General features: G+C 45.2%; 1 protein-coding gene across 1 annotated transcript; it reads left to right on the top strand.

Annotated features, from left to right (window-relative positions):
* The first annotated feature begins 671 nt into the window (after positions 1–671).
* On the top strand, positions 672–25,155 carry LACTBL1 (lactamase beta like 1). Its single transcript, XM_049875894.1, has 6 exons — positions 672–813; positions 14,000–14,109; positions 16,417–16,574; positions 17,595–17,833; positions 22,028–22,133; positions 24,174–25,155. Exons 1-6 carry the CDS (start codon positions 765–767, stop codon positions 25,153–25,155), a joined length of 1,644 nt encoding a protein of 547 aa, XP_049731851.1. The 5' UTR covers positions 672–764.
* Positions 25,156–25,630: the final 475 nt, after the last annotated feature.

Here is a 25,630-nt window from a genome sequence, read left to right as displayed (position 1 = left end):
TGATGTTCCCTCTTTCATTTTTGATTTGGTAATTTGTCACCTAGGAATTGTGTGTGTAATCACACAGTAAGGAAAGATGAGGAGAAAAGATGTTTGTGGGACAGAGGTGGAAGAAGAGTCATTGAGAAAGGAGTAGGGAAGGATCAGTTAATGCAATATTTGACTAATACTCCAGAGGTGCCTTGGAAGAAAGGCCTGGAGATGCTTCCTAAAGGTCACAGCCTTAAAAATCCTATGGAGCACTTGATATATTTCAAAGTTTTACTCTGCAAAACATGGGGTCACTATGAGCAACTGTTTTATGTTGCTTTTGGTTTTGGAGGCTTGTTCCAAATGTCATGGGAGGGGACATGGGTGAGGACAGTTGGGGAAGGCTTACGGATAAGGTGGCATTTCAGCTGGTCTTAAGAGATTTTACTGAGTACATAGGAGAGGAAAGGGCATGCTAAGCAGAGGGTACAGGCTGTGCAAAGGCACAGGGGTGTGGGTGTACGTGCACGGCAGAGCTGTTGAAAGGAGTTCACAGGTGTAACATTTATCTAAAGGCTTGTGGACTCTCATGAATGTCTGGGCAAACCTGAGGCATGGGACATATGAGGGGACAGGGTAAGGGTCCTTCTCTCTCTTCCCTCTGCTGTCTGCTGTTGGGGTCCATGCCCTATGTCCTTCTGCTCCAGGTTGGCTGGCAGCCCAGGCTGCTGAAAGCACATAAGAAGTGGCTCTTCCCAGCCTCCTACAGCTTCTTCTTCCTGCTCTCAGTGGTCATGACTGGCTGTTTCCTGTGGCAGTATCACCTCCCCAAGCTGAAGGCTGGTGAGTTTCTCCCCACTTCTGTAGGTCCTCCTGGGCTTCAAACTGCCACCCCTGATCCCAGGGAGTAGAGAGGACCATTTCAGAAGCCTGGCCTCCTTCCTGGCTCCAACTCTCACTAACTGTGCATCACAGTCTTGATACCCTTGTGTATGAAATGAGAATTCTAATATCACTGGGGTTTCCTTAAGCTGCTCAGCCTAGAAATAAAACTCAGGGTCACAACAGAAGTGCAAACAATATTTCTCTGGCTCTGCCTTCAGCCCGCATGGTAGGATCTTCTGGCCAAACCTCCCTTCAAAGACTCCTCGCTTCACACACTACATACAATAGCCCCAGAAGACATCACACAAGAGTCCACTGACAGCAGCTGTCATTTCCTGGAGTCTTTCCTTTCTGGAAGGAGCCCTGGTGGTACAACAGTTAAGCGCTCAGCTGCTAACTAAAAGGTTGGCAGTTAGAATGCACCCAGGAGTTCCACAGGACAAAGACCTGGTGATCTGCTCCTGTAAAGATTACAGCCAAGAAGACCTATCTCTGAACCATTCCCTGGACACCATCTGAAGTCTGGCACGTTACACGCACCGTTTCTTTTCATTCTCATCACTGCCCACAATTGCTCTCATTTTACACAAGGAGTAACTGAGGCTCAAACAGGCTGAATATGGGGCAGCTCAACTCTGTCACATGGGGTCGCTATGAATCAAAATCAACTTCATGGCACTTAACAGCAACAACTTCGTCCTATGCTGCTCAAAGCCACGCAAGGAGCCACATGGCTGGGGATGTCCACCAGGCCCTCTGTTGCTAGAGCAACCCTTGGGGCCGCCAATGGGCGGTGATCCTGGAGAGACCAGAGTCCCCAGGTCTCTGCTGAAGCAGGGACAGTGCCTCTCCCCATTCCTACATATATATATATATATATATTCCCAGGTGATTTTTCTTGTGTGTGCACATGAAAGTTAGAGAAGCATGGCTGTAGACATCCCGTTCCACCTGACTCCTAGGCTGAGCAAAACTTAGGCTCGAGCTGAATGGAATCAATTCTTAAACCCATGTCATGGAATTGTTGAGAGTTCTTCCATAAAGTTTGCAGTTTTCCTGTTTGGGACCGTATCAGTTATCTATTTGGGAGAAAGATTTGGTGATCTGCTCTCATAAAGATTGTTCTTGTTGTTGGGTGCCATCAAATCGATTTCAACTCATAGTGACCCTACGTGACAGAGTAGAACTGCTCCATAGGGGTTTCTAGGCTGTTTTCTTTACAATATCAGATTGCCAGGTCTTTTTCCTGCTGTGAAGATTATAGCCTAGAAAATCCTATGGGGCAGCTCTTCTCTGCTCACGGGGTTGCTATGAGTCAAAAGACGACTTGATAGCACCCAACAACAACATTGCTGTTGTTGTTAGGTGCCGTTGAGTCGGCTCTGACTCATAGTGACCCTACGCACAACAGAATGAAACACTGCCCGGTCCTGCGCCATCCTTACAATCATTGTTATGCTTGAGCTCATTGTTGTACCACTGTGTCAGTCCACCTCTTTGAGGGTCTTCCTCTTTTCCGCTGACACTCTACTTTGCCAAGCATGATGTCCTTCTCCAGGGACTGATCCCTCCTGACAACATGTCCAAAGTACATAAGGTGCAGTCTCCCCATCCTTGCTTCTAAGGAGCATTCTGGTTGTACCTCTTCCAATACAGATTTGTTCGTTCTTTTGGTAGTCCATGGTATAGTCAATATTCTTTGCCAACACCACAATTCAAAGCTGTCCATTCTTCTTCGGTCTTCCTTATTCATTGTCAAGCTTTCACATGCATATGATGCGACTGAAAATACCATGGCTTGGGTCAGGCGCACCTTAGTCTTCAAGGTGACATCTTTGCTTTTCAACACTTTAAAGAGGTCCTTTACAGCAGATTTACCCAATGTAATGCATCTTTTGAATTCTTGACTGCTGCTTCCATGGCTGTTGATTGTGGATCCAAGTAAAATGAAATTCTTGACAACTTCAATCTTTTCTCCATTTATCATGATGTTGCTCATTGGTCCAGTTGTGAGGATTTTTGTTTTCTTTATGTTGAGGTGCAATCCATACTGAAGGCTGTGGTCTTTGGTCTTCATTAATAAGTGCTTCAAGTCCTTTTCACTTTCAGCAAGCAAGGTTGTGTCATCTGCACAACACAGGTTGTTAATGAGTCTTCCTCCAATCCTGATGCCCTGTTCTTCTTCATATACTCCAGCTTCTCGGATTATTTGCTCAACATACAGATTGAATAGGTATGGTGAAAGGATACAACCCTGACGCACACCTTTCCTGACTTTAAACCAATCAGTATCCCCTTATTTGGTCTGAACAACTGCCTCTTGATCTATGTAAAGTCTCCTCATGAGCACAATTAAGTGCTCTGGAATTCCCATTCTTCTCAATGTTATCCGTAATTTGTTATGATCCACACAGTCGAATGCCTTTGCATAGTCAATAAAACACAGGTAGACATCCTTCTGGTATTCTCTGCTTTCAGCCAGGATCCATCTGACATTAGCAATGATATCCCTGGTTCCACATCCTCTTCTGAAACTGGCCTGAATTTCTGGCAGTTCCCTGTCGATATACTGCTGCAGCTGTTTTTGAATTATCTTCAGCAAATTTTTGCTTGCATGTGATATTAATGATACTGTTCTATAAGTTCCACATTCGATTGGATCACCTTTCTTCGGAATAGGGATAAATATGGATCTCTTCCAATCAGTTGGCCAGGAAGCTGTCTTCCATATTTCTTGGCATAGACAAGTGAGCACCTCTAGTGCTGCATCTGTTTGTTCAAACGTCTCAATTGATATTCCATCAATTCCTGGAGCCTTTTTTTTCACCAATGCCTTCAGAGCAGCTTGGACTTCTTTCTTCAGTACCATTGGTTCCTGATCATATGCTACCTCTTGAAATGGTTGAACATCAACTAATTCTTTTTGGTATAATGACTCTGTGTATTCCTTCTTTTGATGCTTCCTGTGTCATTTAATATTTTTCCCATAGAATCCTTCACTGTTCCAACTCGGGGCTTGAATTTTTTCTTCAATTCTTTCAGCTTGAGAAACGCTGAGTGTGTTCTTCCCTTTTGGTTTTCCGTCTCCAGCTCTTTGCACGTCATTATAATACTTTGTCTTCTTGAGCCGCCCTTTGAAATCATCTGTTCAGTTCTTTTACTTCATCAATTCTTCCTTTTGCTTTAGCTGCTCAACTTTCGAGAGCAAGTTTAAGAGTCTCCTCTGACATCCATCTTCGTCTTTTCTTTCTTTCCTGTCTTTTTTTTTTTTTTAACTTTTATTGAGCTTCAAGTGAACTTTTACAAATCAAGTCAGTCTGTCACATATAAGTTTATATACACCTTACTCCATACTCCCACTTGCTCTCCCTCTAATGAGTCAGCTCTTCCAGTCTCTCCTTTCGTGACAATTTTGCCAGCTTCCAACTCTCTCTATCCTCCCATCCCCCTTCCAGACAGGAGATGCCAACACAGTCTCAAGTGTCCACCTGGTATCATTAGCTCACTCTTCATCAGCAACTCTCTCCTACCCACTGTCCAGTCCCTTTCATGTCTGATGAGTTGTCTTCGGTGATGGTTCCTGTCCTGGGCCAACAGAAGATTTGGGGACGATGACCACCGGGATTCCTCTAGTCTCAGTCAGACCATTAAGTGTGGTCTTTTTGTGAGAATTTGGGGTCTGCATCCCACTGATCTCCTGCTCCCTCAGGGGTTCTCTGTTGTGCTCCCTGTCAGGGCAGTCATCGGTTGTGGCCGGGCACCAACTAGTTCTTCTGGTCTCAGGACGATGTAGGTCTCTGGTTCATGTGGCCCTTTCTGTCTCTTGGGCTCTTAGTTATCGTGTGACCTTGGTGTTCTTCATTCTCCTTTGATTCGGGTGGGTTGAGACCAATTGATGCATCTTAGATGGCCGTTTGTTAGCATTTAAGACCCCAGACGCCACATTACAAAGTGGGATGCAGAATGTTTTCATAATAGAATTATTTTGCCAATTGACTTAGAAGTCCCCTTAAACCATGGTCCCCAAATCCCCACCCTTGCTCCGCTGACCTTTGAAGCATTCAGTTTATCCTGGAAACTTCTTTGCTTTTGGTCCAGTCCAGTTGAGCTGACCTTCCATGTATTGAGTATTGTCCTTCCCTTCACCTAAAGCAGTTCTTATCTAATAACTAATCGGTAAAAAACCCTCTCCCACCCTCCCTCCCTCCCCCCTTCGTAACCACAAAAGTATGTGTTCTTCTCAGTTTATACTGTTTCTCAAGATCTTATAATAGTGGTCTTATACAATATTTGTCCTTTTGCCTCTGACTAATTTCACTCAGCATAATGCCTTCCAGGTTCGTCCATGTTATGAAATGTTTCACAGATTCATCACTGTTCTTTATCGATGCGTAGTATTCCATTGTATAAGAGTTCCAATCTCTCCGCAGCCTCTCCAACATTTATTATTTTGTGTTTTTTGGATTAATGCCAGCCTTGTTGGAGTGAGATGAAATCTCATCGTAGTTTTAATTTGCATTTCTCTAATGGCTAATGATCGAGAGCATTTTCTCATGTATCTGTTAGCTGCCTGAATATCTTCTTTAGTGAAGTGTGTGTTCATATCCTTTGCCCACTTCTTGATTGGGTTGTTTGTCTTTTTGTGGGTGAGTTTTGACAGAATCATGTAGATTTTAGAGATCAGGCGCTGGTCTAAGATGTCATAGCTGAAAATTCTTTCCCAGTCTGTAGGTGGTCTTTTTACTCTTTTGGTGAAGTGTTTAAATGAGCATAGGTGTTTGATTTTTAGGAGCTCCCAGTTATCTGGTTTCTCTTTGTCATTTTTGGTAATGTTTTGTATTCTGTTTATGCCTTACATTAGGGCTCCTAAGGTTGTCCCTATTTTTTCTTCCATGATCTTTATCGTTTTAGTCTTTATGTTTAGGTCTTTGATCCACTTGGAGTTAGTTTTTGTGCATGGTGTGAGGTATGGGTCCTGTTTCATTTTTTTGCAAATGGATATCCAGTTATGCGAGCACTGTTTGTTAAAAAGACTATCTTTTCCCCAATTAACTGACACTGGGCCTTTGTCAAATATCAGCTGCTCATATGTGGATGGATTTATATCTGGGTTCTCAATTCTGTTCCATTGGTCTATGTGCCTGTTGTTGTGCCAGTACCAGGCTGTTTTGACTACTGTGGCTGTAGAATAGCTTCTGAAATCAGGTAGAGTGAGGTCTCCCACTTTCTTCTTCTTTTTCAGTAATGCTTTGCTTATCCGAGGCTTCTTTCCCTTCCATATGAAGCTGGTGATTTGTTCTCTATCACATTAAAAAATGACATTGGAATTTGGATCGGAAGTGCATTGTATGTATAGATGGCTTTTGGTAGAATAGACATTTTTACTATGTTAAGTCTTCCTATCCATGAGCAAGGTATGTTTTTCCACTTAAGTATGTCCTTTGTAATTTCTTGTAGTAGTGCTTTGTAGTTTTCTTTGTATAGGTCTTTTACATCTTTGGTAAGATTTATTCCTAAGTATTTTATCTTCTTGGGGGCTACTGTGAGTGGTATTGATTTGGTTATTTCCTCTTCGATGTTCTTTTTGTTGATGTAGAGGAATCCAAGTGATTTTTGTATGTTTATCTTATAACCTGAGACTCTGCCAAACTCTTCTATTAGTTTCAGTAGTTTTCTGGAGGATTCCTTAGGGTTTTCTGTGTATAAGATCATGTCACCTGCAAATAGAGATAATTTTACTTCCTCCTTGCGAATCCGGATGTCCTTTATTTCTTTGTCTAGCCTAATTGCTGTGGCTAGGACTTCTAGCACAATGTTGAAAAAGAGCTGTGATAAAGGGCATCCTTGTCTGGTTCCCATTCTCAAGGGAAATGCTTTCAGGCTCTCTCCATTTAGAGTGATGTTGGCTGTTGGCTTTGTATAGATGCCCTTTATTATGCTGAGGAATTTTCCTTCAATTCCTATTTTGTTGAGAGTTTTTACCATAAATGGGTGTTGGACTTTGTCAAATGCCTTTTCTGCATCAATTGATAAGATCATGTGGTTTTTGTCTTTTGTTTTATTTATATGGTGGATTACATTAATGGCTTTTCTAATATTAAACCAGCCTTGCATACCTGGTAGAAATCCTACTCGGTCGTGGTGAATTATTTTTTTGATATGTTGTTGAATTCTATTGGCTAGAATTTTGTTGAGGATTTTTGCATCTATGTTCATGAGGGATATAGGTCTGTAATTTTCTGTTTTTGTAATGTCTTTACCTGGTTTTGGTGTCAGGGAGATGGTGGCTTCATAGAATGAGTTAGGTAGTATTCCATCATTTTCTATGCTTTGAAATACCTTTAGTAGTAGTGGTGTTAACTCTTCTCTGAGTTTGGTAGAACTCTGCAGTATAGCCATCCGGGCCAGGGCTTTTTTTTGTTGGGAGTTTTTTTGATTACCGTTTCAATCTCTTTTTTTGCTATGGGTCTATTTAGTTGTTCTACTTCTGATTGTGTTAGTTTAGGTAGGTAGTGTTTTTCTAGGAATTCATCCATTTCTTCTAGGTTTGCAAATTTGTTAGAGTACAATTTTTCGTAATAATCTGATATGATTCTTTTAATTTCAGTTGGGTCTCTTGTGATGTGGCCCTTCTCGTTTCTTATTCGGGTTATTTGATTCCTTTCCTGTATTTCTTTAGTCAGCCTGGCCAGTGGTTTATCAATTTTGTTAATTTTTTCAGAGAAGCAGCTTTTGGCTTTGTTAATTCTTTCAATTGTTTTTCTGTTCTCTAATTCATTTAGTTCAGCTCTAATTTTTATTATTTGTTTTCTTCTGGTGCCTGATGGATTCTTTTGTTGCTCACTTTCTATTTGTTCAAGTTGTAGGGACAGTTCTCTGATTTTGGCTCTTTCTTCTTTTTGTATGTGTGCATTTATCGATATAAATTGGCCTCTGAGCACTGCTTTTGCTGTGTCCCAGAGGTTTTGATAGGAAGTATTTTCATTCTCGTTGCATTCTATGAATTTCCTTATTCCCTCCTTAATGTCTTCTATAACCCAGTCTTCTTTCAGGAGGGTATTGTTCAGTTTCCAAGTATTTGATTTCTTTTCCCTAATTTTTCTGTTATTGATTTCCACTTTTATGGCCTTGTGGTCTGAGAAGATGCTTTGTAATATTTCGATGTTTTGGACTCTGCAAAGGTTTGTTTTATGACCTAATATGTGGTCTATTCTAGAGAATGTTCCATGTGTGCTAGAAAAAAAAGTATACTTTGCAGCAGTTGGGTGGAGAGTTCTGTATAAGTCAATGAGGTCAAGTTGGTTGATTGTTGTAATTAGGTCTTCCGTGTCTCTATTGAGCTTCTTACTGGATGTCCTATCCTTCTCCATAAGTGGTGTGTTGAAGTCTCCTACTATAATTGTGGAGGTGTCTATCTCACTTTTCAGTTCTGTTAAAATTTGATTTATGTATCTTGCAGCCCTGTCATTGGGTGCATAAATATTTAATATGGTTATATCTTCCTGGTCAATTGTCCCTTTTATCATTATGTAGTGTCCTTCTTTATCCTTTGTGGTGGATTTAAGTTTAAAGTCTATTTTGTCAGAAATTAATATTGCTACTCCTCTTCTTTTTTGCTTATTGTTTGCTTGATATATTTTTTTTCCATCCTTTGAGTTTTAGTTTGTTTGTGTCTCTAAGTCTAAGATGTGTCTCTTGTAGGCAGCATATAGACGGATCGTGTTTCTTTATCCAGTCTGAGACTCTCTGTCTCTTTATTGGTGCATTTAATCCATTTACATTCAGCGTAATTATAGATAAGTGTTTAGTGTTGTCATTTTGATGCCTTTTTATGTGTGTTGTTGACAATTTCATTTTTCCACTTACTTTTTTGTGAAGAGACTTTTTTCTTTGTAAATTGTGAGATCCTCATTTTCATAGTATTTGACTTTATGTTTGCTGAGTCGTTACGTTTTTCTTGGTTTTTATTTTGAGTTATGGAGTTGTTATACCTCTTTGTGGTTACCTTAATATTTACCCCTATTTTTTCTAAGTAAAAACCTAACTTGTATTATCCTATATCGCCTTGTATCCCTCTCCATATGGCAGTTCTATGCCACCTGTATTTAGTCCCTCTTTTTGATTATTGTGATCTTTTACATATTGACTTCAATGATTCCGTTTTGAGCATTTTTTTCTTTTTAAAATTAATCTTAATTTGTTTTTGTGATTTCCCTATTTGAGTTGATATCAGGATGTTCTGTTCTGTGACCTTGTGTTGTGCTGGTATCTGATATTATTGGTTTTCTGACCAATTTCCTTTAGTATTTCTTGTAGCTTTGGTTTGGTTTTTGCAAATTCTCTAAGCTTGTGTTTATCTGTAAATATCTTAATTTCACCTTCATATTTCAGAGAGAGTTTTGCTGGATATATGATCCTTGGCTGGCAGTTTTTCTCCTTCAGTGCTGTATATGTCATCCCATTGCCTTCTTGCCTGCATGGTTTCTGCTGAGTAGTCTGAACTTATTCTTATTGATTCTCCCTTGAAGGAGACCTTTCTTTTATCCCTGGCTGCTTTTAAAATTTTCTCTTTATCTTTGGTTTTGGCAAGTTTGATGGTAATATGTCTTGGTGTTTTTCTTTTTGGATCAATCTTAAATGGGGTTTGATGAGCATCTTGGATAGATATCCTTTCGTCTTTCATGATGTCAGGGAAGTTTTCTGTCAGCAGATCTTCAACTATTCTCTCTGTGTTTTCTGTCCTCCCTCCCTCTTCTGGGACTCCAATCACTCGCAAGTTAGCCTTCTTGATAGAGTCCCACATGATTCTTAGGGTTTCTTCATTTTTTTTTAAATTCTTTTATCTGATTTTTTTCAGCTATGTTGGTGTTAATTCCCTGGTCCTCCAGATTTCCCACTCTGCATTCTAATTGCTCGAGTCTGCTCCTCTGACTTCCTATTGCATTGTCTAATTCTGTAATTTTATTGTTAATCTTTTGGATTTCTACATGCTCTCTATGGATTCTTGCAACTTATTAATTTTTCCACTATGTTCTTGAATAATCTTTTTGAGTTCTTCAACTGTTTTATCAGTGTGTTCCTTGGCTTTTTCTGCAGTTTGCCTTATTTCATTTCTGAGGTCATCCCTGATATCTTGAAGCATTCTGTAAATTAGTTTTTTCTATTCTGTATCTGATAATTCCAGGATTGTATCTTCATTTGGGAAAGATTTTGATTCTTTTGTTTGGGGGGTTGTAGAAGCTGTCATGGTCTGCGTCTTTATGTGGTTTGATAGCGACTGCTATCTCCGAGCCATCACTAAGATATTGTAGTGATTTATTCTATATTTGCTCACTGAGTCTTATCTTGTTTTGTTTTCTTTCAATATACGTGGATGGGCTACTAGATTGTGCTGTCTTGATTGTTGTAGCCCTTGACTTACTTATGACCTATTACCAGCTGGTTTGGGCTGTTGCCAGATATATATGCCTGAGTCTATTCACTATTCTTGAGTAGAATCTGATTTTGGGTCAAGTGTGTGCTGCACCCTAACACATATTCACCTTGAGAAGTGGTGGTGATAGTTGTGTGCACCAGATTCTATTAGCAGCTGGGGTTCACACTCCAGGGGGGGCAGGATGCTGACAGGCTTCTCCCAAGTGTCAGTGAGGTAGGTGTGTCTCTATTCCTAAAGCACCTTGGTGGGAGGGCTCTGCAGCTGTACCTTAGGCTCCCAATGCAAGTACCTCTACAGATTGGTAGGTGTCACCCTCCATAGACCCCTAAGGCAAGAGGCTAGGTGGTCTGGGGGGAGCTTCAGCCCTCAGTTCCCTGTTGTGGGTCAGTTAGGGCTCTGTTGAATAAGCAGAGATATCATACTGGGAAACTTGTTTTTCCAGTAAATCCACTAAAAAAAAAATGGAATCAGATCCGTATCAGAAATGCCTTTGCATTATAATAGCCACCTTGTTCGCTGTAGGGATGAAAGCCCAGGTATGGATCATATATGCTTGGCTGGAGCTGGTTCTGTGTTTTTAGTCCAATTAGGGAAGGATTTTTGGTCCCTGGGTTTTTTGTGGTTGCTTCTCTCAGGCCGGAAGAATGGGTTAGGAAAAGACAAAAAAAAAAAAAAAAAGGGAAAAGAAAAGCCACGGAGCCGGAGCCGTTCTCCCTCTGGCTCAGGAAATTCCAATGTTAATGAAGCCACCTGGGAAGGGGAGGGGAGGGTTCAGAAAAACAGGAGAGAGTAGCACCCCGGAATATAGCCAAAGTTGCTTATCTTGCTTGGGATGACTCTTTTATCTGAGATTCCCGAGGGGCGTGTCGCCTGTGTGTGCTGGCTGTGTAGAGATTGCCCCCAAGGGTCTGGCCCACAGAAGCTGTGGTCAGTTCCTCCGCCGCCAGTCCAAAGCCCAGCGTCAAGGTTCCCCGGCTGGGACGCTGCACTCCCAGCTCCAAAATCAGTCACTGCCTCCTGGGGACTTCTCCTCCCGCCAGCCGCGTTGCTGCGCCTGCGTGGACCGGCTGGGCCCCCTCCTGGGGTCAGTTCAGGGGGGTAGGTCTGCGCCCCGTGTTTGGGCCGTGACAGGATGCTTCCTATGCCCAGTCAACAACAGCTTCCCTATGCCCAGTCCAAAGCCTGGCGCCAAGGTTCCCCAGCTGGGACGCTGCACTCCCAGCTCCAAAACCAGTCACTGCCTCCCGGGGACTTCTCCTCCCACCAGCCATGTCGCCGCGCCGCCCGCGTGGACCGGCTGAGCCCCCTCCTGGGGTCAGTTCAGGGGGGTAGGACTGCGCCCCGTGTTTGCACTTTCACAGGATGCCGTGCTCAGCTCCCCTGTGCTCAGTCCAAAGCCCCGCGCCAAGGTTCCCCGGCTGGGACGCGACACTCCCGGCTCCAAAACTAGTCGCTGCCTCCCAGCGACCTCTCCTCCCGCCAGCTGCGTCGCCGCGCCGCCCGCGCGGACCAGCTGGGCCCCCTCCCGAGGTCAGTTCAGGGGGGTAGGGCTGCACCCCGTGTTTGCGCTGTCACAGGATGCAGTGTTCAGCTCCCCTGCGCCGAGTCCTAAGCCCAGCGCCAAGGTTACCTGACTGGGACGCTGGCTCCAGGCTCCGAAAACAGTTGCTGCTTCCCCGTAGTTATTTGCTCTCCGTCTCTGTCACTCAGGTCAACTCTTTAAATCTGTGTTTGTTGTTCAGGGTTCATAGATTGTCATGTATGTGATCAATTCACTTGTTTTTCCGAGTCTTTGTTGCAAGAGGAATCCGAGGTAGTGTCTACCTAGTCAGCCATCTTGGCCCCCTCCTTCCTTTCCTGTCTTTTTAATGACCTCTTGCTTTCTTCATGGATGATGTCCTTGATGTCATTCCACAACTTGTCTGGTCTTTGGTCACTAGCATTCAGTGCGTCAAATCTATTCTTGAGATGGTCTCTAAATTCAGGTGGGATATACCCAAGGTCGTATTTTGGCTCTCGTGGACTTGCTCTGATTTTCTTCAGTTTCAGCTTGAACTTGCATATGAGCAATTGATGGTCTGTTCCACAGTCGGCCCCTGGCCTTGTTCTGACTGATGATATTGAGCTTTTCCATCATCTCTTTCCACAGATGTAGTCAATTTGATTTCTGTGTGTTCCATCTGGCAAGGTCCATGTGTATAGTCGCCATTTTTGTTGGTCAAAGAAGGCATTTGCAATGAAGAAGTTGTTGTTCTTACAAAATTCTATCATTAGATCTCTGGCATTGTTTCTATCACCAAGGCCATATTTTCTAACTACTGATCCTTCTTCTTTGTTTCCAACTTCCGCATTCCTATCACCAGTAATTATCAACATATCTTGATTGCATGTTCAATCAATTTCAGACTGCAGCAGCTGATAAAAATCTTCTATTTCTTCATCTTTGGCCCTAGCGGTTGGTGTGTAAATCTGAATAATAGTCGTATTAACTGGTCTTCCTTGTAGGCATATGGATATTATCCATCACTGATGGCGTTGTACTTCAGGATAGATCTTAAAATGTTCTTTTTGACAATGAATGCAACACCATTCCTCTTCAAGTTGTCATTCCCAGCATAGTAGACTATATGATTGTCTGATTCAAAATGGCCAATACCAGTCCATTTCAGCTCACTAGTGCCTAGGATATCGATGTTTATGCTTTCCATTTCATTTTTGACGATCTCCAATTTTCCTAGATTCATACTTCATATATTACAGGTTCCGATTATTAATGGATTTTTGCAGCTGTTTCTTCTCATTTGAATCATGCCACATCAGCAAATGAAGGTCCCGAAAGCTTTACTCCATCCACGTCATTAAGGTCGACTCTACTTTGAGGAGGCAGCTCTTCCTCAGTCATCTTTTGAGTGCCTTCCAACCTGGGGGGCTCATCTTCCAGCACTATATCAGACAATGTTCTGCTGCTATTCATAAGGTTTTCATTGGGTAATGCTTTTCAGAAGTAGACTGCCAGGTCCTTCTTCCTAGTCTGTCTTAGTCTGGAAGCTCAGCTGAAACCTGTCCTCCATGGGTGACCCTGCTGGTATCTGAGTACCACTGGCATAGCTTCCAGCATCAAAGTAACACGCAAGCCCCCACAGTATGACAAACTGACATGTGGGGGAACAACAGGCATAGAGGTTAGGATTTATAACACATATATTTTTGGGAGACATAATTCAATTCATAACAGTCACATTCTGAGGTTCTGTGTGAACATGAGTTTTGGGGTGGGGGCACTACCCAGAAACATAGAATTAGGATGAGGGAGACATAGAGACAGATATGGCTGAGCCAGCCCCAAGGAGCCAGGCCTTGTCAAGTCTGCTGACCACAGGGAGGTGGGAAGCTGGTCATATGAAAGAAGGGAGCACAGTGACCCTACACACCAGTAATTATGGCCTAATTGGTATCTTGAAAGCTAACCAGTGGGTGGCAAAGGTGGGATTGTCCCTTCACCTCCCAGGCATACTCTGCCCTTTTCCCCTCAGTTGCCCACAGCTGGTCTCTGCACCCTGATGTCTCCTGAGTAAGGCTGTTGCAGGGTAAGGAGGGCTGGCCCCGGGAGGTGGCTTTGGCCTTTTCTGTCACCTTCCCCCTCCTCCTCAGCTTGACCCCTGGACTTGTACCCTGATCTCTGTCCCCCACTTACCACATTCCTTCTAGGTTCTTTGGGGCCAGGTGTGAGCTCTGCCCCTGTGAGGATGTGTCCCCGGCACCCTGAGCCTGTGCCCTTGGTCCACCCCCTGCCCGTTTTGAAGGAGGCCCTGGAGAAGGTCAGTGATGACCCAGGAGGGAACTGGGTATGTGGGCTGGGTCTGAGTGGTGAAGGGGAGGGCACCTCCTCTGCACGGAGAGTGGCTTTCATTCATTCATTCACTCACTCATTCAACATGTATTTCTTCAGCACCTACTTTGTGCTAGGCACTGGGAATATGGCAGGAAGAGGATACTGTCCTGCCTTCAAGAAACTATTAGTCTGGAAGTGAAGGGAAAAGTCAAGATAACCAATATTTATAGCACAGGGGTAAGAGCGAGAATAGGGAAATTTAGGGACTGTGGGGGACAGAGGAACTGGACTTGGGGTCAGGGAAGCTTCTGAAGGAAACAGTGTCAACGGTGAGCTGTGAACAAGTAGGAGAGAACCAGATGATGTGTGTGTGGTGGAAGGTGGGAGAAGGGAGGATGTGCTCCAGGCAGCGGGAACAGCATGTGCAAGGGCCCAGAGGTAGCAGTGGAACTTTGAGGTAGTTCAGTCTGGCTAGACCAGAGGTGAGGGTGGGGAAAGATGAGACAGGAGAGGATGCTAGAGCTGGTATCACAGAATCTCTTGCAATATGATTAAGCATGTACACACACACACACTCACACACAACTTATGCCACTGCAAGATGGCATGACACTAGAGGGAGGTGTCAGCCAGCTCTAATCTGCACCAGTCAGACACCACTGACTTTGGTAACCCACCTTAGAAGAGATACATAAAAATGACAATGGGATCAAAAGGGTATGAGCAGCAGTTTGATGTGGGGGACTCGAAACTGTCATGAGGAACAAGTGACCAGACAGGGAAGGGTAAGTCTATAGTCCTCATTGTCTGGGGCCAGTGAAGAGAGACACGGCCACTGCCTGCAGATACTGGAAAAATTTTCACCAAGCAGAGAGAGAAGGGTGCTAGGTGGCACTGAGGGGTCATGGTAATAATAAAAAAGCAATAACTATAGCTGCCTTCTGTTGAGCACCTACTAGGTGCCAGTGGCTGTGCAAAATTCCTTATTTGCATTACCCCATGAATCTTCCCAAAAGCAACAGGAGGGAGGTACTATTATTAATCTTGATCTACAGAGTCAGAAACTGAGGCTTGGAGAGGTGGAGTGGAAACTATAGGCAACCAGAGCTCAGTTCAGGGTCTGTAAAATCACTCGGTGAAGTGGTCTGGTAGTTAATTAAGAGCTAAGGTCTAAAGTCAGCCCAGGATTCTAATCCTGATTCCACCAGCAACTAGCCACTTGGACAAGTCACTTCATGTATCATAGACTCAATTTTCTCATCTGTAAAATGGGGAGAAATGAGCTCCAGCTTATTACAAGGGTTAATAAGACCACATATTAAAATCACCTTATACTGTGCCTGGCATGGCCTAAGAGTTCCTGGGTGGTGTAAATGGTTAAGTGTTCAACTACTAACTGAAAGCTTGGCGATTTGAATGACCCAGAGGCATCTCTGGGAAGACAAGCTTGGTGATTTGCTTCTAAAAGGTCATAGCCTGAAAACCCTATGGAGCAGCTCTACTTTGCAACACATGAGGTTGCCATGAGTTGGAATCGCTTCAATGGCAACTGGTTTGGTTTTTAGCTTTGGCACATTCTAAATGTCCAATAAATTCTAGCTATTATTGGTGGTGTTGTTGTGTGCCGTTGAGTTGATTCTGACTTATAGCAACCCCGTAGGATAGAGTAGAACTGCCCCATAGTGTTTCTTAGGCTGAAATCTTTACGAGAGCAGATTGCCAGGTCTTTTCTCCTACATAGTGGCTGGTGGGTTTGAACTGCCGACCTTTCGGTTAGCACTCAATCTCTTAACCATTACGCCACTAGATGTCCTTAGCTGATACTATCATCTTATATCTCATTGTTAAAAATATTAAGATATTTTCAATAAAAGTCCAAAGAAGGCTTATAAATAGTGAATTCCCCAACACTAGGGGTCAGACTAGACCTACTGGAGGTTTTCTAGGGAATCAGACAAGGGTTAGACTGGATCAGTTGTTTTAACATCCCTTCCCCCAACCCCACTTTTTTTTTTTTTTTTGGCCAAGGAAATGTTTTTCCAAACAAACACCTTAGGAGAAGCCTTATGTATAAAACAGAGTCAAAGGGAGCTGCTCTGGTTGAAGCCAGGGTGAGGGGCTGAGGGCTCACTGGGCTCCACTCTACCAGCTAGGGGAGAAAATGGAGGGAGCAAGGCTTGTGCTATCCATAGGGTATGGTTGTGAGAGTAGCGGGTGTGTGAATGACAAGTAGGGGAAGTGTAGGGTCTCTCACTGCACCTGCACCCTGAACCTCCCACTTGTCTCCCCTAAGGTGGACAGGATCCTGCTCCAGGCAATGTCTGCCCCAGGCCTGGCTGCCATGTCTGCAGTTGTCATCCACAATGACACCATGCTCTGGACGGGGAACTATGGGAGGAAGAACGGCTCAGACCCCACTTCTGGACCCCCCAATGAGTACACCATGTACCGGTTAGCTGGGCAACCTCCAGGGTGTTGTGGAGGGGATGAGGGATGAAGAGGAGGTGGACCTAGGAGATAGCGAGACTTAAGAGACAATCATAGCTGGCATTCAAGCTGCCAAGTTCCTTTGTTGAGTCCTGACAATCTTTCAGATGAGGAGACTGAGGTCCAGAGAGGACCACTCAGTGCCCAATTTTATACCACAGGGGCAATAGGCTAGGAAGGAATAGAGCCCTTTACCCCAATCTTCCAAATTACACAGGCCACATCATGTACCCTTTACCCATTATGTATCACAAAGGGGCTATAAAGAATTCCTAGGTCCTTGCCCCAGGTCCCCTATCAGTCAGCAGCAGTGGCACAACCGGAAGCAGCTCAGGACGTTCTGCCCTGTGCTTGAGGTCTCCCCTCCTGGGTGCTGCCCACAGTATCTTCAAAACTCACAATGCTGAGTGAACACATTCACTCCCACGGATGCTAGGGGGATTGCAGGAGGCCCAGAGGGAACCAGCATATTTACATTGCACCTGCTCTGTGCTAGGCACGGGGCCAACAATTGTATTTGCTGTCACTTACTGAGCACTTCCTAACTGCCAGGTATGTTGCAAGCACCTTACCTCAACAATCTCATTCAATTCTGCAACCTGTGAAGCAGGTATAAAAAAAAAGTATAGTTATCCCTATTTTACAGATAACAAAATGGAATCTCAGAAAGGCCTAGTAACTTGCCCAAGGCCACCCAGCTGGTGAGACACACCCATGCAATTCATACCCAGGTCTGTCCCAGAATGGGAAGTGTCTGGTGAAGGGCCTGGCAGGGGATAATTGCTCAAAAATGTCCATCCACCCCACCCCCACTGCCTCTGGTATGTTCTCAAGTATCCCAAAGGCAGTACTATAGAAGCTGGTGAATTCCCACCTGAGACGCCGAATAAGGGTGGATTCAGTGCTTTCCTGGAAAACTAGAGGCTGGGAGCACAGGGTGGGTGGTAGGGGCCCTCTGTACTCTCTTGCTCTCATACTGTACAGGATCTCCGGCATCTCCAAGATCTTTCCAGTTCTCATGCTGTACCGCCTGTGGGAAGAAGGCACTGTAGCCTCTTTAGATGACCCTCTGGAGCGATATGCCAGCACTTTCACCATTAACAACCCGCTGGACATGGTATCATCCTCCAAACAGCAGACCCTGATGGATGAGCCAGAAGAGGTTGGCCCAGCCCCAAGGCCTTCACCTGTCACCCTCCGAAGGATGGCCAGTCAGCTCTCAGGTAAGAGTCCCTGAACTTATCTAGCCCAGCCCAAACCATTTCAGGTGGGGGGCTCTAAGGAGCAGGTTCTCATCCAGCTAAGGTGGGCGCACTCTCTGCCCTTCCCAAACTGAGCATACCTTCCTTTCCCACAAGGCTTGGGAGGTGGACCAAGAGTAGAAAGACCTGGGAAGGTAAAAGCAGAAGTGAACACTGGGAATTGAGATCAAGCAGGCAGATCGAGATCAGCTGGCAGGTCGAAATCAGACTGACAGGTCAAGATCTGCTTAACAGACCAAAAGCAGGTCAACACATCAATATTAGTAGGAAATTCTACAATGAAGACCTAATTTCCCTTAATATATAAAGAACTCCTGCAAATCAATATAAAGACCATCAACACAACAGAAAACGGCAAAGGACATGAGAATACATAGTTCACATAAAATGAAATACAAATGGCTCTTAAGAATATTAAAAAAAATTAAAAGATGCTCAACATCACTCATAATAAAATAAATCCAGATTAAAACTACACCAAGACACAGTTTTCCCCATTAGATTGGCAAAGATCAAAATGACAGAAGCAGAGTTTGTGAGGTTATGGTGAAATAGGCTGTCTTAACCATCAGTGGGTGGAGCCCTGGTGGTGTAGTGGTTAAGAGCTCGGCTGCTGATCAAAAGGTTGACAGTTCAAATTCACCAGCCACTCCTTGGAAATCCAATGGGGCAGCTCTACTCTGTCCTACAGGGTTGCTATGAGTTGGAATTGACTTGATGGCAAAAGTTTTTTTTTTTTTTTTAATACATCAGTGGTAGTAATTTAAACTGGTATAATCTGTATGGAGGGCAATCGGACATATCTACCACAATTTAAAGTGCTGCAACACTTAAAGTGCTAGGCTGCTAACAAAAGGTTGGTGGTTTGAACACACCAGCTGCTCCGCAGGAGAAAACGCTGGGCGTTGCCTGTCAAGATTACAGTTTAGGAAACCCTATGGGGCAGTTCTACCCTGTCATATAGGGTCACTATGAGTTTGGAAACCCTGGTGGCACAGTGGTTAAGAGCTATGGCTGCTAACCAAAAGGTCGGCAGTTCAAACCCACGAGGCGCTCCTTGGAAACTCTATGGGGCAGTTCTACTCTGTCCTACAGGGTCACTATGAGTCAGAAGCAACCTGATGGCAATGGGCTCAATGGGTACACGTCAGAATTGAATCGACGGCACACACGATCACAATCACAATAAAAAAATATATATCCTTTGACTCAGTAGTTTCACTTCTAGGAAATTATTTTACAGACATACTTCCACATGTGTGGTAGGAGGGTCATGCAAATTTATTCACTGCAGCACTGTTTGTAATAGCAATAGTTTACAATCTAAATACCCATCAACGAATGGCTAAATAAACTATGACACAGCTATACAATCAAACACTATGTAGCTCCAAAAAGAGAGTAATAATGCTATGAACTGAGATGGAATTAGATGTAAAGTAGAAATAAAAGTTTACAACAGCCTATGAATAAATATAGCATATGAATAAATATATACACATATACTGTACACATATGTATATGGATGTATATGTATAATGTGCATATTGTATGATACATGTGTGTATTATATGTAAATATATGTATTAGTTTATATCGCATAAAGTATCTTTGGAAGAAAACTAAAGAGATTTAAAACACTGGGTTGCCTCCATGAAGGGGAATTGAACTCTTTGGTGTCTTAGGAAATTTGAATCATGTAAATGGATACCCTAATCAATTATGGAAACTCTGGTGGCATAGTGGTTAAGTGCTACGGTTGTTAACCAAAGGGTCGGCAGTTCGAATCTGCCAGGCGCTCCTTGGAAACTCTATGGGGCAGTTCTACTCTGTCCTATAGGGTCGCTATGAGTCGGAATGGACTCGACGGTACTGGGTTAGTTGGTTGGGCTCTAATCAATTATATAAGAAAAAAAAAATCAAATAAATACAACCTCCTCCCGAAAGATTAGTCTAAAGGACTAATGGACCACATCTACCATGGCCTCCACCAGATTGAGTCCAGTACGACTAGATGGTGCCCAGCTACCACCACTGACTGCTCTGACAGGGATCACAATAGAGAGCCCTGGACAGAGCTGGAGAAAAATGTAGGACAAAATTCTAACTCAAAAACAAAGACCAGACTTGCTAGCCTGACAGAGACTTGAGAAACCCTGAGAGTATGGCTCCCATATACCCTTTCAGCTCAGTAATGAAGTCACTCCTAAAGTTCCCCCCTCAGCCAAAGATTGGACAGGCCCATAATACAAAATGAGACTAAAGGGGCACACCAGCCCTGGGGCAAGGACTAGAAGGCAGGAGGGGACAGGAAAGCTGGTAATAGGGAACCTAAGGTTGACGAGGGAGAGTGTTGATGTGTTGTGGGGTGGTTAATCAATGTCATAAAATATGTGTACTATTTAATGAGAAACTAGTCTGTAAACTGTCATCTAAAGTACAATGAAAATAATAAAAAAAATACAACCCCCTCCTTGCCCCCCAAAATCCACCCTACATGTCTCCTCAGTCTCAAGAGGGCCTGCTGAGCAAATTGCTGCCTGAATAACTCTGATCTAGGCTCTTAATGTCTTTTATGATTGAACCTCACCCTGACCTAGAGCTTTCCTCCCATTCCTGGCGCTTTTCATCCATTCTCTTATTAAGTCTTGCAACATCTCACAGGGAACCACCGAAGGTGCTCGAGTAATGTTAAAGATGAGCAAGTAGAGGCTTGGAGAGGTCAATTAATGACATGGTCTGTGGTCATATAGCAAGAGTGCTGGAGTCAGAACTTAAATCCAGGACTTAGGACATCATGTCCCCAACTGCTCAGGCCAAAATCCTGATACAAAATACTCAAAAACTATTATTGAACAAATGAATAAAAGGAACCCTCATCCAATGATCCTCCCAGTACCTGTCACATCCAATAAACAGAAACTCCCAAGGGATCGGAGAAGCCAGTTCCACAAAACCTGCTTGGACTGACCTCAAAAAGTTTATAGAATTAATGTCTATAGTTGGTGATAGCAGTTATTTATCAAGCAGTTATATGTCAGGCACCATGCTAAGCATTTTATCTTATCTAATCCTCAAATTAGTGGTTCAGTGGCAGAATTCTCACCTTCCATGTAAGAGACCCAGCTCTATTCCTGGCCATTGCACCCTCAGGTGCAGCCACCACCCATCTCTCAGTGGGGGCCTGTGTGTTCACTATGACGCTGAACAGGTTCCAGTGGAGCTTCTAGACTAAGATGGACTAGGAAAAAAGCCTGGCAATCTACTTCTGAAAACCAGCCAGTGAAAACCTTGTGGTTGACAAGAGTCCAGTCACAACCAATCATGGGGATGGAGCAGGACCAGGCAATGTTTCGTTCAATCGTGCCTGGGGTTGCCATGAGTTGGGGCTGCTCACAGCAGTTAACGATAGTCCTTACATCGGCCTTATGTTATAGTATAGGAATTACTTCCCCCAGACAGGGCTTGGAACTGGTCAGTCATGGCTGATGAATCGAAACCAGAACAGACCTGAATTTTAAAAATTTGGGTGATCCAGAACCATAACCAGAACGGGAAAAATTATGTGTTGAAGCCCTGGAATGGGAGACTCCGAAGAGGTGTAGTGAGCCCTTTCAGGAGCCTGATGCGGGAGACTGGATTACTGCCTGGACTGAGGACAGTGACACACATTCAGAGTGGTGGAACGGGCTGTTGCTGGCTCTGCTCAAAATCTGAAACAGGCGAGAGATTTGGTTGCTATGCAAAGCCGCCCTTGTTTTCCAAGAGAGAAATTAAGTTTCTAGCAGGGTTTTGACCTGTAATTTTTCTCGTTCTGGTTATGGTTCCAGTTCACCCAAATTTAAAAAATTTGGGTCTGTTCCAGTGTTGCTTCCTTGCCCATGATTGAACCAGGAAGAACTGGTTCAAAGCCCCGGTTACAGATGAGAAGACCAGGATTCAGAGAGGTTAAGTGACTTGCCCAGTGAAAAGTAGGCAGGAAGAGGAAGAGGCAGGATTGGAGTCCGTGCGCAGCAGGTTTTAAAAATTTTTTAAAGTGGTTTAAAACCCCACTGGAAGATGAGGGAGGGAGTGCACACAGAGACCCATCATCCCACCCTCAACAAAATTACCGCCACGTCTCACCGAGCAGGTCTGACTACTGCTCATTCCTAGGACTGCCCAGAAGGCTTCGCTCTACTTCTCTGTTGTGGAGGGGGAGCACCCAGGAGGCCCTGAGCCTGCTCAAGGATGATGTGCTGGTGGCGGACCCAGGAACCAGGTGAGGAATATGCCCTGAGCCTCTGCCACAAACTAAGAAACTTCCCAGGAGACACACCCTGGCTGGGAAAGAGCCTGCTTCAGCTCATCTCAACGGTCAGAGCCAGGAGAGACCTCAGAGATCACTGACTACAACTCCCAATGCTACAGCTTGGGAAGACTGAGGCCCAGAGAGGGGCAGCCCAGTAGGGCAGGGGAGAGCTGGAGTTCAAATCCAGTTCTGTTTGAATATTGTATTCTTCCCATTCATTAACATCACATTTACTGAACACCTACTGGGGGCCCAGAACGTGCTAAACACTGAGAAACCACAGGGAACAAATCCAACCGGGTCCCTCCTCGTGGAGTTTACCTTCTTGTGATGGAAACACACACAAAGAAGTGAAAACATCAACAAGAAAAATAAGGATTTTGCCAAATGCCATGATGAAAATAAACAGGGCACTGATTGACTTAGGGAGTAGCTGGGGTGACCACTGGCATTCAGAAAAGCCCAACTCTGGGAGCAACACAGGCTGTGGGGTTGGGCAGAGGATCCCCCGGCTCCCTGAGCAGGGCCCCTTTTCCAAACTTGACCCTCTCTGCCTCTCCAAATGCTGAACCTCAGGTCCCACTCGTCTTAAGGAAGAAAAAAAACAAAAAAACAAACTCACGATTCCGACTCATAGCAACCCTATAGGACAGAGTAGAACTGCCCTATAGTTTCCAAGGAGCACCTGGTGGATTTGAACTGCTGACCTTTTGGTTAGCAGCTGTAGCACTTAACCACCACACCGCCAGGGTTTCCTTCCTAAGAAGAAAGGATCCAGGTAATGCAGAGAAAGAGCATCGCGTGGACATCAGCTGACTGGAGTTCTCCTTCCAGCTCTACCAGGACCTTGCTGTGTGACCTTGGGTGAGGCACTTAACCTCTGCACCTCACCTTCTCATCTGCAAAATAAGGGGATTAGGCTAGAGTTCAAGAATGCTTAATAGGATTTGTGAATTTTCATCCATTCACATGCCTTCCTAAGACACTATTTTAGAGATTCTGAAACTGCATTTGTCCTGTGAAAGAAAGGAGGTCTCTTTACTATTGGTGTCTGCCACAGGCCTGGAAGAAGAAAAGGGTGGAATCCTGACTTATAGTTGCTATCTCTGAGCTACATGATCGTTATCATTTTTTTTCTCGAAACAGTCTACCACTCTAGTTTGCCATTCAATAAAGTAAATCAATGGAAACCCTGGTGGTGTACTGGCTAAGTGGTTAAGTTCAAATCTGCCAGGCGCTCCTTGGAAACTGTATGGGGCAGTTCTACTCTGTCCTATAGGGTCGCTATGGGTCGGAATCGACTCGACGGCACTGGGTTTGTTTTTTTCTGGTTTAAAGTAAATCATAGTACAGTGTAAAGGAATTGTAAGATTTATCTTACCTTTCCAGGTGCATTTGGGGAAACTGGTTCTCCCTCAGCCTACTGTGTGACCCCGGACAATTCCCTGCCCTTCTGGGCCTCAGATTTACCAAGTGTAGAATTGTCATTAGTTGTCATCAAGTACGTAGGCTGCAACTCATGGCAACCCTACGTGTCACAGAATGAAACATTACCTGGTCCACTATCTTCCAGCACTATATTGGACAATGTTCTGTTGTGATCCATAAAGTTTTCACTGGATAATTTCTGGAAGCAGATTGCCAGGCCTTTCTTCCTAACCCGTTATGGTCTGGAAGCTCTGCTGAAACCTATCCATGATGGGTGACCCTGCTGGTATTTGTAATGCAGGTGGTATAGCTTCCAGTATCACAGCAACATACAAGCCAACAAACACACTACACAAACTGACATTGGGTGGAAGGGTAGAATTGGGAGATGAATTCAAAGATCTCCCAAGTCTCTTTTGGGTCTGACCATTTAGGATGCCGGGAATCAGGCTTCTTCCCAGACCCACCCAGTCCAATAAAACTCTGGTGGCATTTCAGACAGTCTGAGCAGTGGGGAGGGATTATTTAGGTCTGGAGACGGTCATCTCAGCCACAACCCAGTTTCCACCATTCTCTTTGCAGGTGCCATTACAGCACACTGGCCTTCTCTCTCTTAGCCCATGTCCTGGCAGCCCACACTGCCCAGGGTGACTACCAGCGATGGGTCTCAGAGAACCTCCTGGAGCCCCTGGGGATGGCAGACACCGGCTTCGACCTCACGCCCTCTGTGCGCGTCCGCATGGCCGCTGGCTTCTATGGCAGCGGGCGGCCGGCGCCACTGTACGACCTAGGCTGGTACCGCCCGTCGGGCCAGATGTACTCCACCGCTGCCGACCTGGCCAAGCTGGCTATGGTGCTCCTGGGCAGCGCGCCCCAGCGGCTCCTGAGGCCAGACGCCACCAAGACGCTGCTGGCGCCGCTACTGGCCTGCCCCGGAGCCTACTTCGCCAATGAGACGGGCACACCGTGGGAGTTCCACGCTCAGCTGGGCTACAGCGTGGTGCGCAAGGACGGCGACCTGGACGGCTACGCCGCCACCTTCTCCCTGGTGCCCCCGCTGCGCCTGGGCCTCGTGCTGCTGCTGGCCGGGCCGCGGCCACCCGGGCCCGATCTTGTGGCGCAGGCGTACGACGTGCTCCTGCCTGCTTTGGAAAGAGCCTTCCGGGAGGCCGAGCTCAGGCCGGCCCCGCCGCCCAGCGCGCGCCCCTTCTCCGGCTACTTCACCTTCGCCAACCTGACATTCTACGAGGTGCGGGCTGGGCCCGCGGGCGAGCTGCGCCTGCGCCAGTTCGGGCCCCGCGTCGAGGCGCTAGTACCGCCCGCGTTCCGCACGCTGGCGCTGCGCCACCTGCGCGGCCGCGTCTTCCAGCTGCAGGTGGCCCGCGAGTTCCCGTGCGCGCTGCCGCTCGGGGACGCTTGGCTCTCGCTCGAGGCCCAGCATGGGCAGCTAGTCAACTTCTACCCCCTAGACCCCAACGGGCTGTCCCCTGGCTTTGACGTTCCGGGCCTGAACACCTACCGGGTGCTGAGACTGCTGCGCAAGCCCGTATTCAAGACCCAGTGACGGAGACTCCTTCCCGGACCTCTCCTTCCCTAGCCCCCCAGCTCTAGAACCAGAGAGAGTGGGAAGGAGAGGCAGCGGCAATACCTGTTAGACAACCGAGTAACTGGCAAAGTGGAGTAGGGCGGTGCTACTCAAAGTGTGGCCAGTTGGCTGCAGCCAGTTGGGGAAATTGTTCCTTACCCATGGGGAAGGAAAAATTAAGTACAGAAATTTAGAGTAAGCATTTAGAACCTTTAATAGGAAGTTGACAGAGTACTTTTGTGTCTGTTGAATCTAATAAAAATATGGACCTGCATTTGTCTTTCTTTAATCAACATTACAGAGCTAAAATTTATATGAAATGAAATGTACGCATTTTCTGGGTACCCATCCATAAAAACCCATTGCGGTGGACTCGGTTGGAGTCATAATGACCCTACAGGACAGAGAACTGCCCCACAGAGTTTCGAAGGAGCACGTGGTGGATTCGCACTGC

Source organism: Elephas maximus, chromosome 3 (assembly GCF_024166365.1).
Source record: "Elephas maximus indicus isolate mEleMax1 chromosome 3, mEleMax1 primary haplotype, whole genome shotgun sequence".
In the NCBI taxonomy this organism is placed as follows: domain Eukaryota; kingdom Metazoa; phylum Chordata; class Mammalia; order Proboscidea; family Elephantidae; genus Elephas; species Elephas maximus.
Note: the sequence above shows the minus strand (reverse complement) of the source record. Positions and strands in the feature narration are given on the sequence as shown.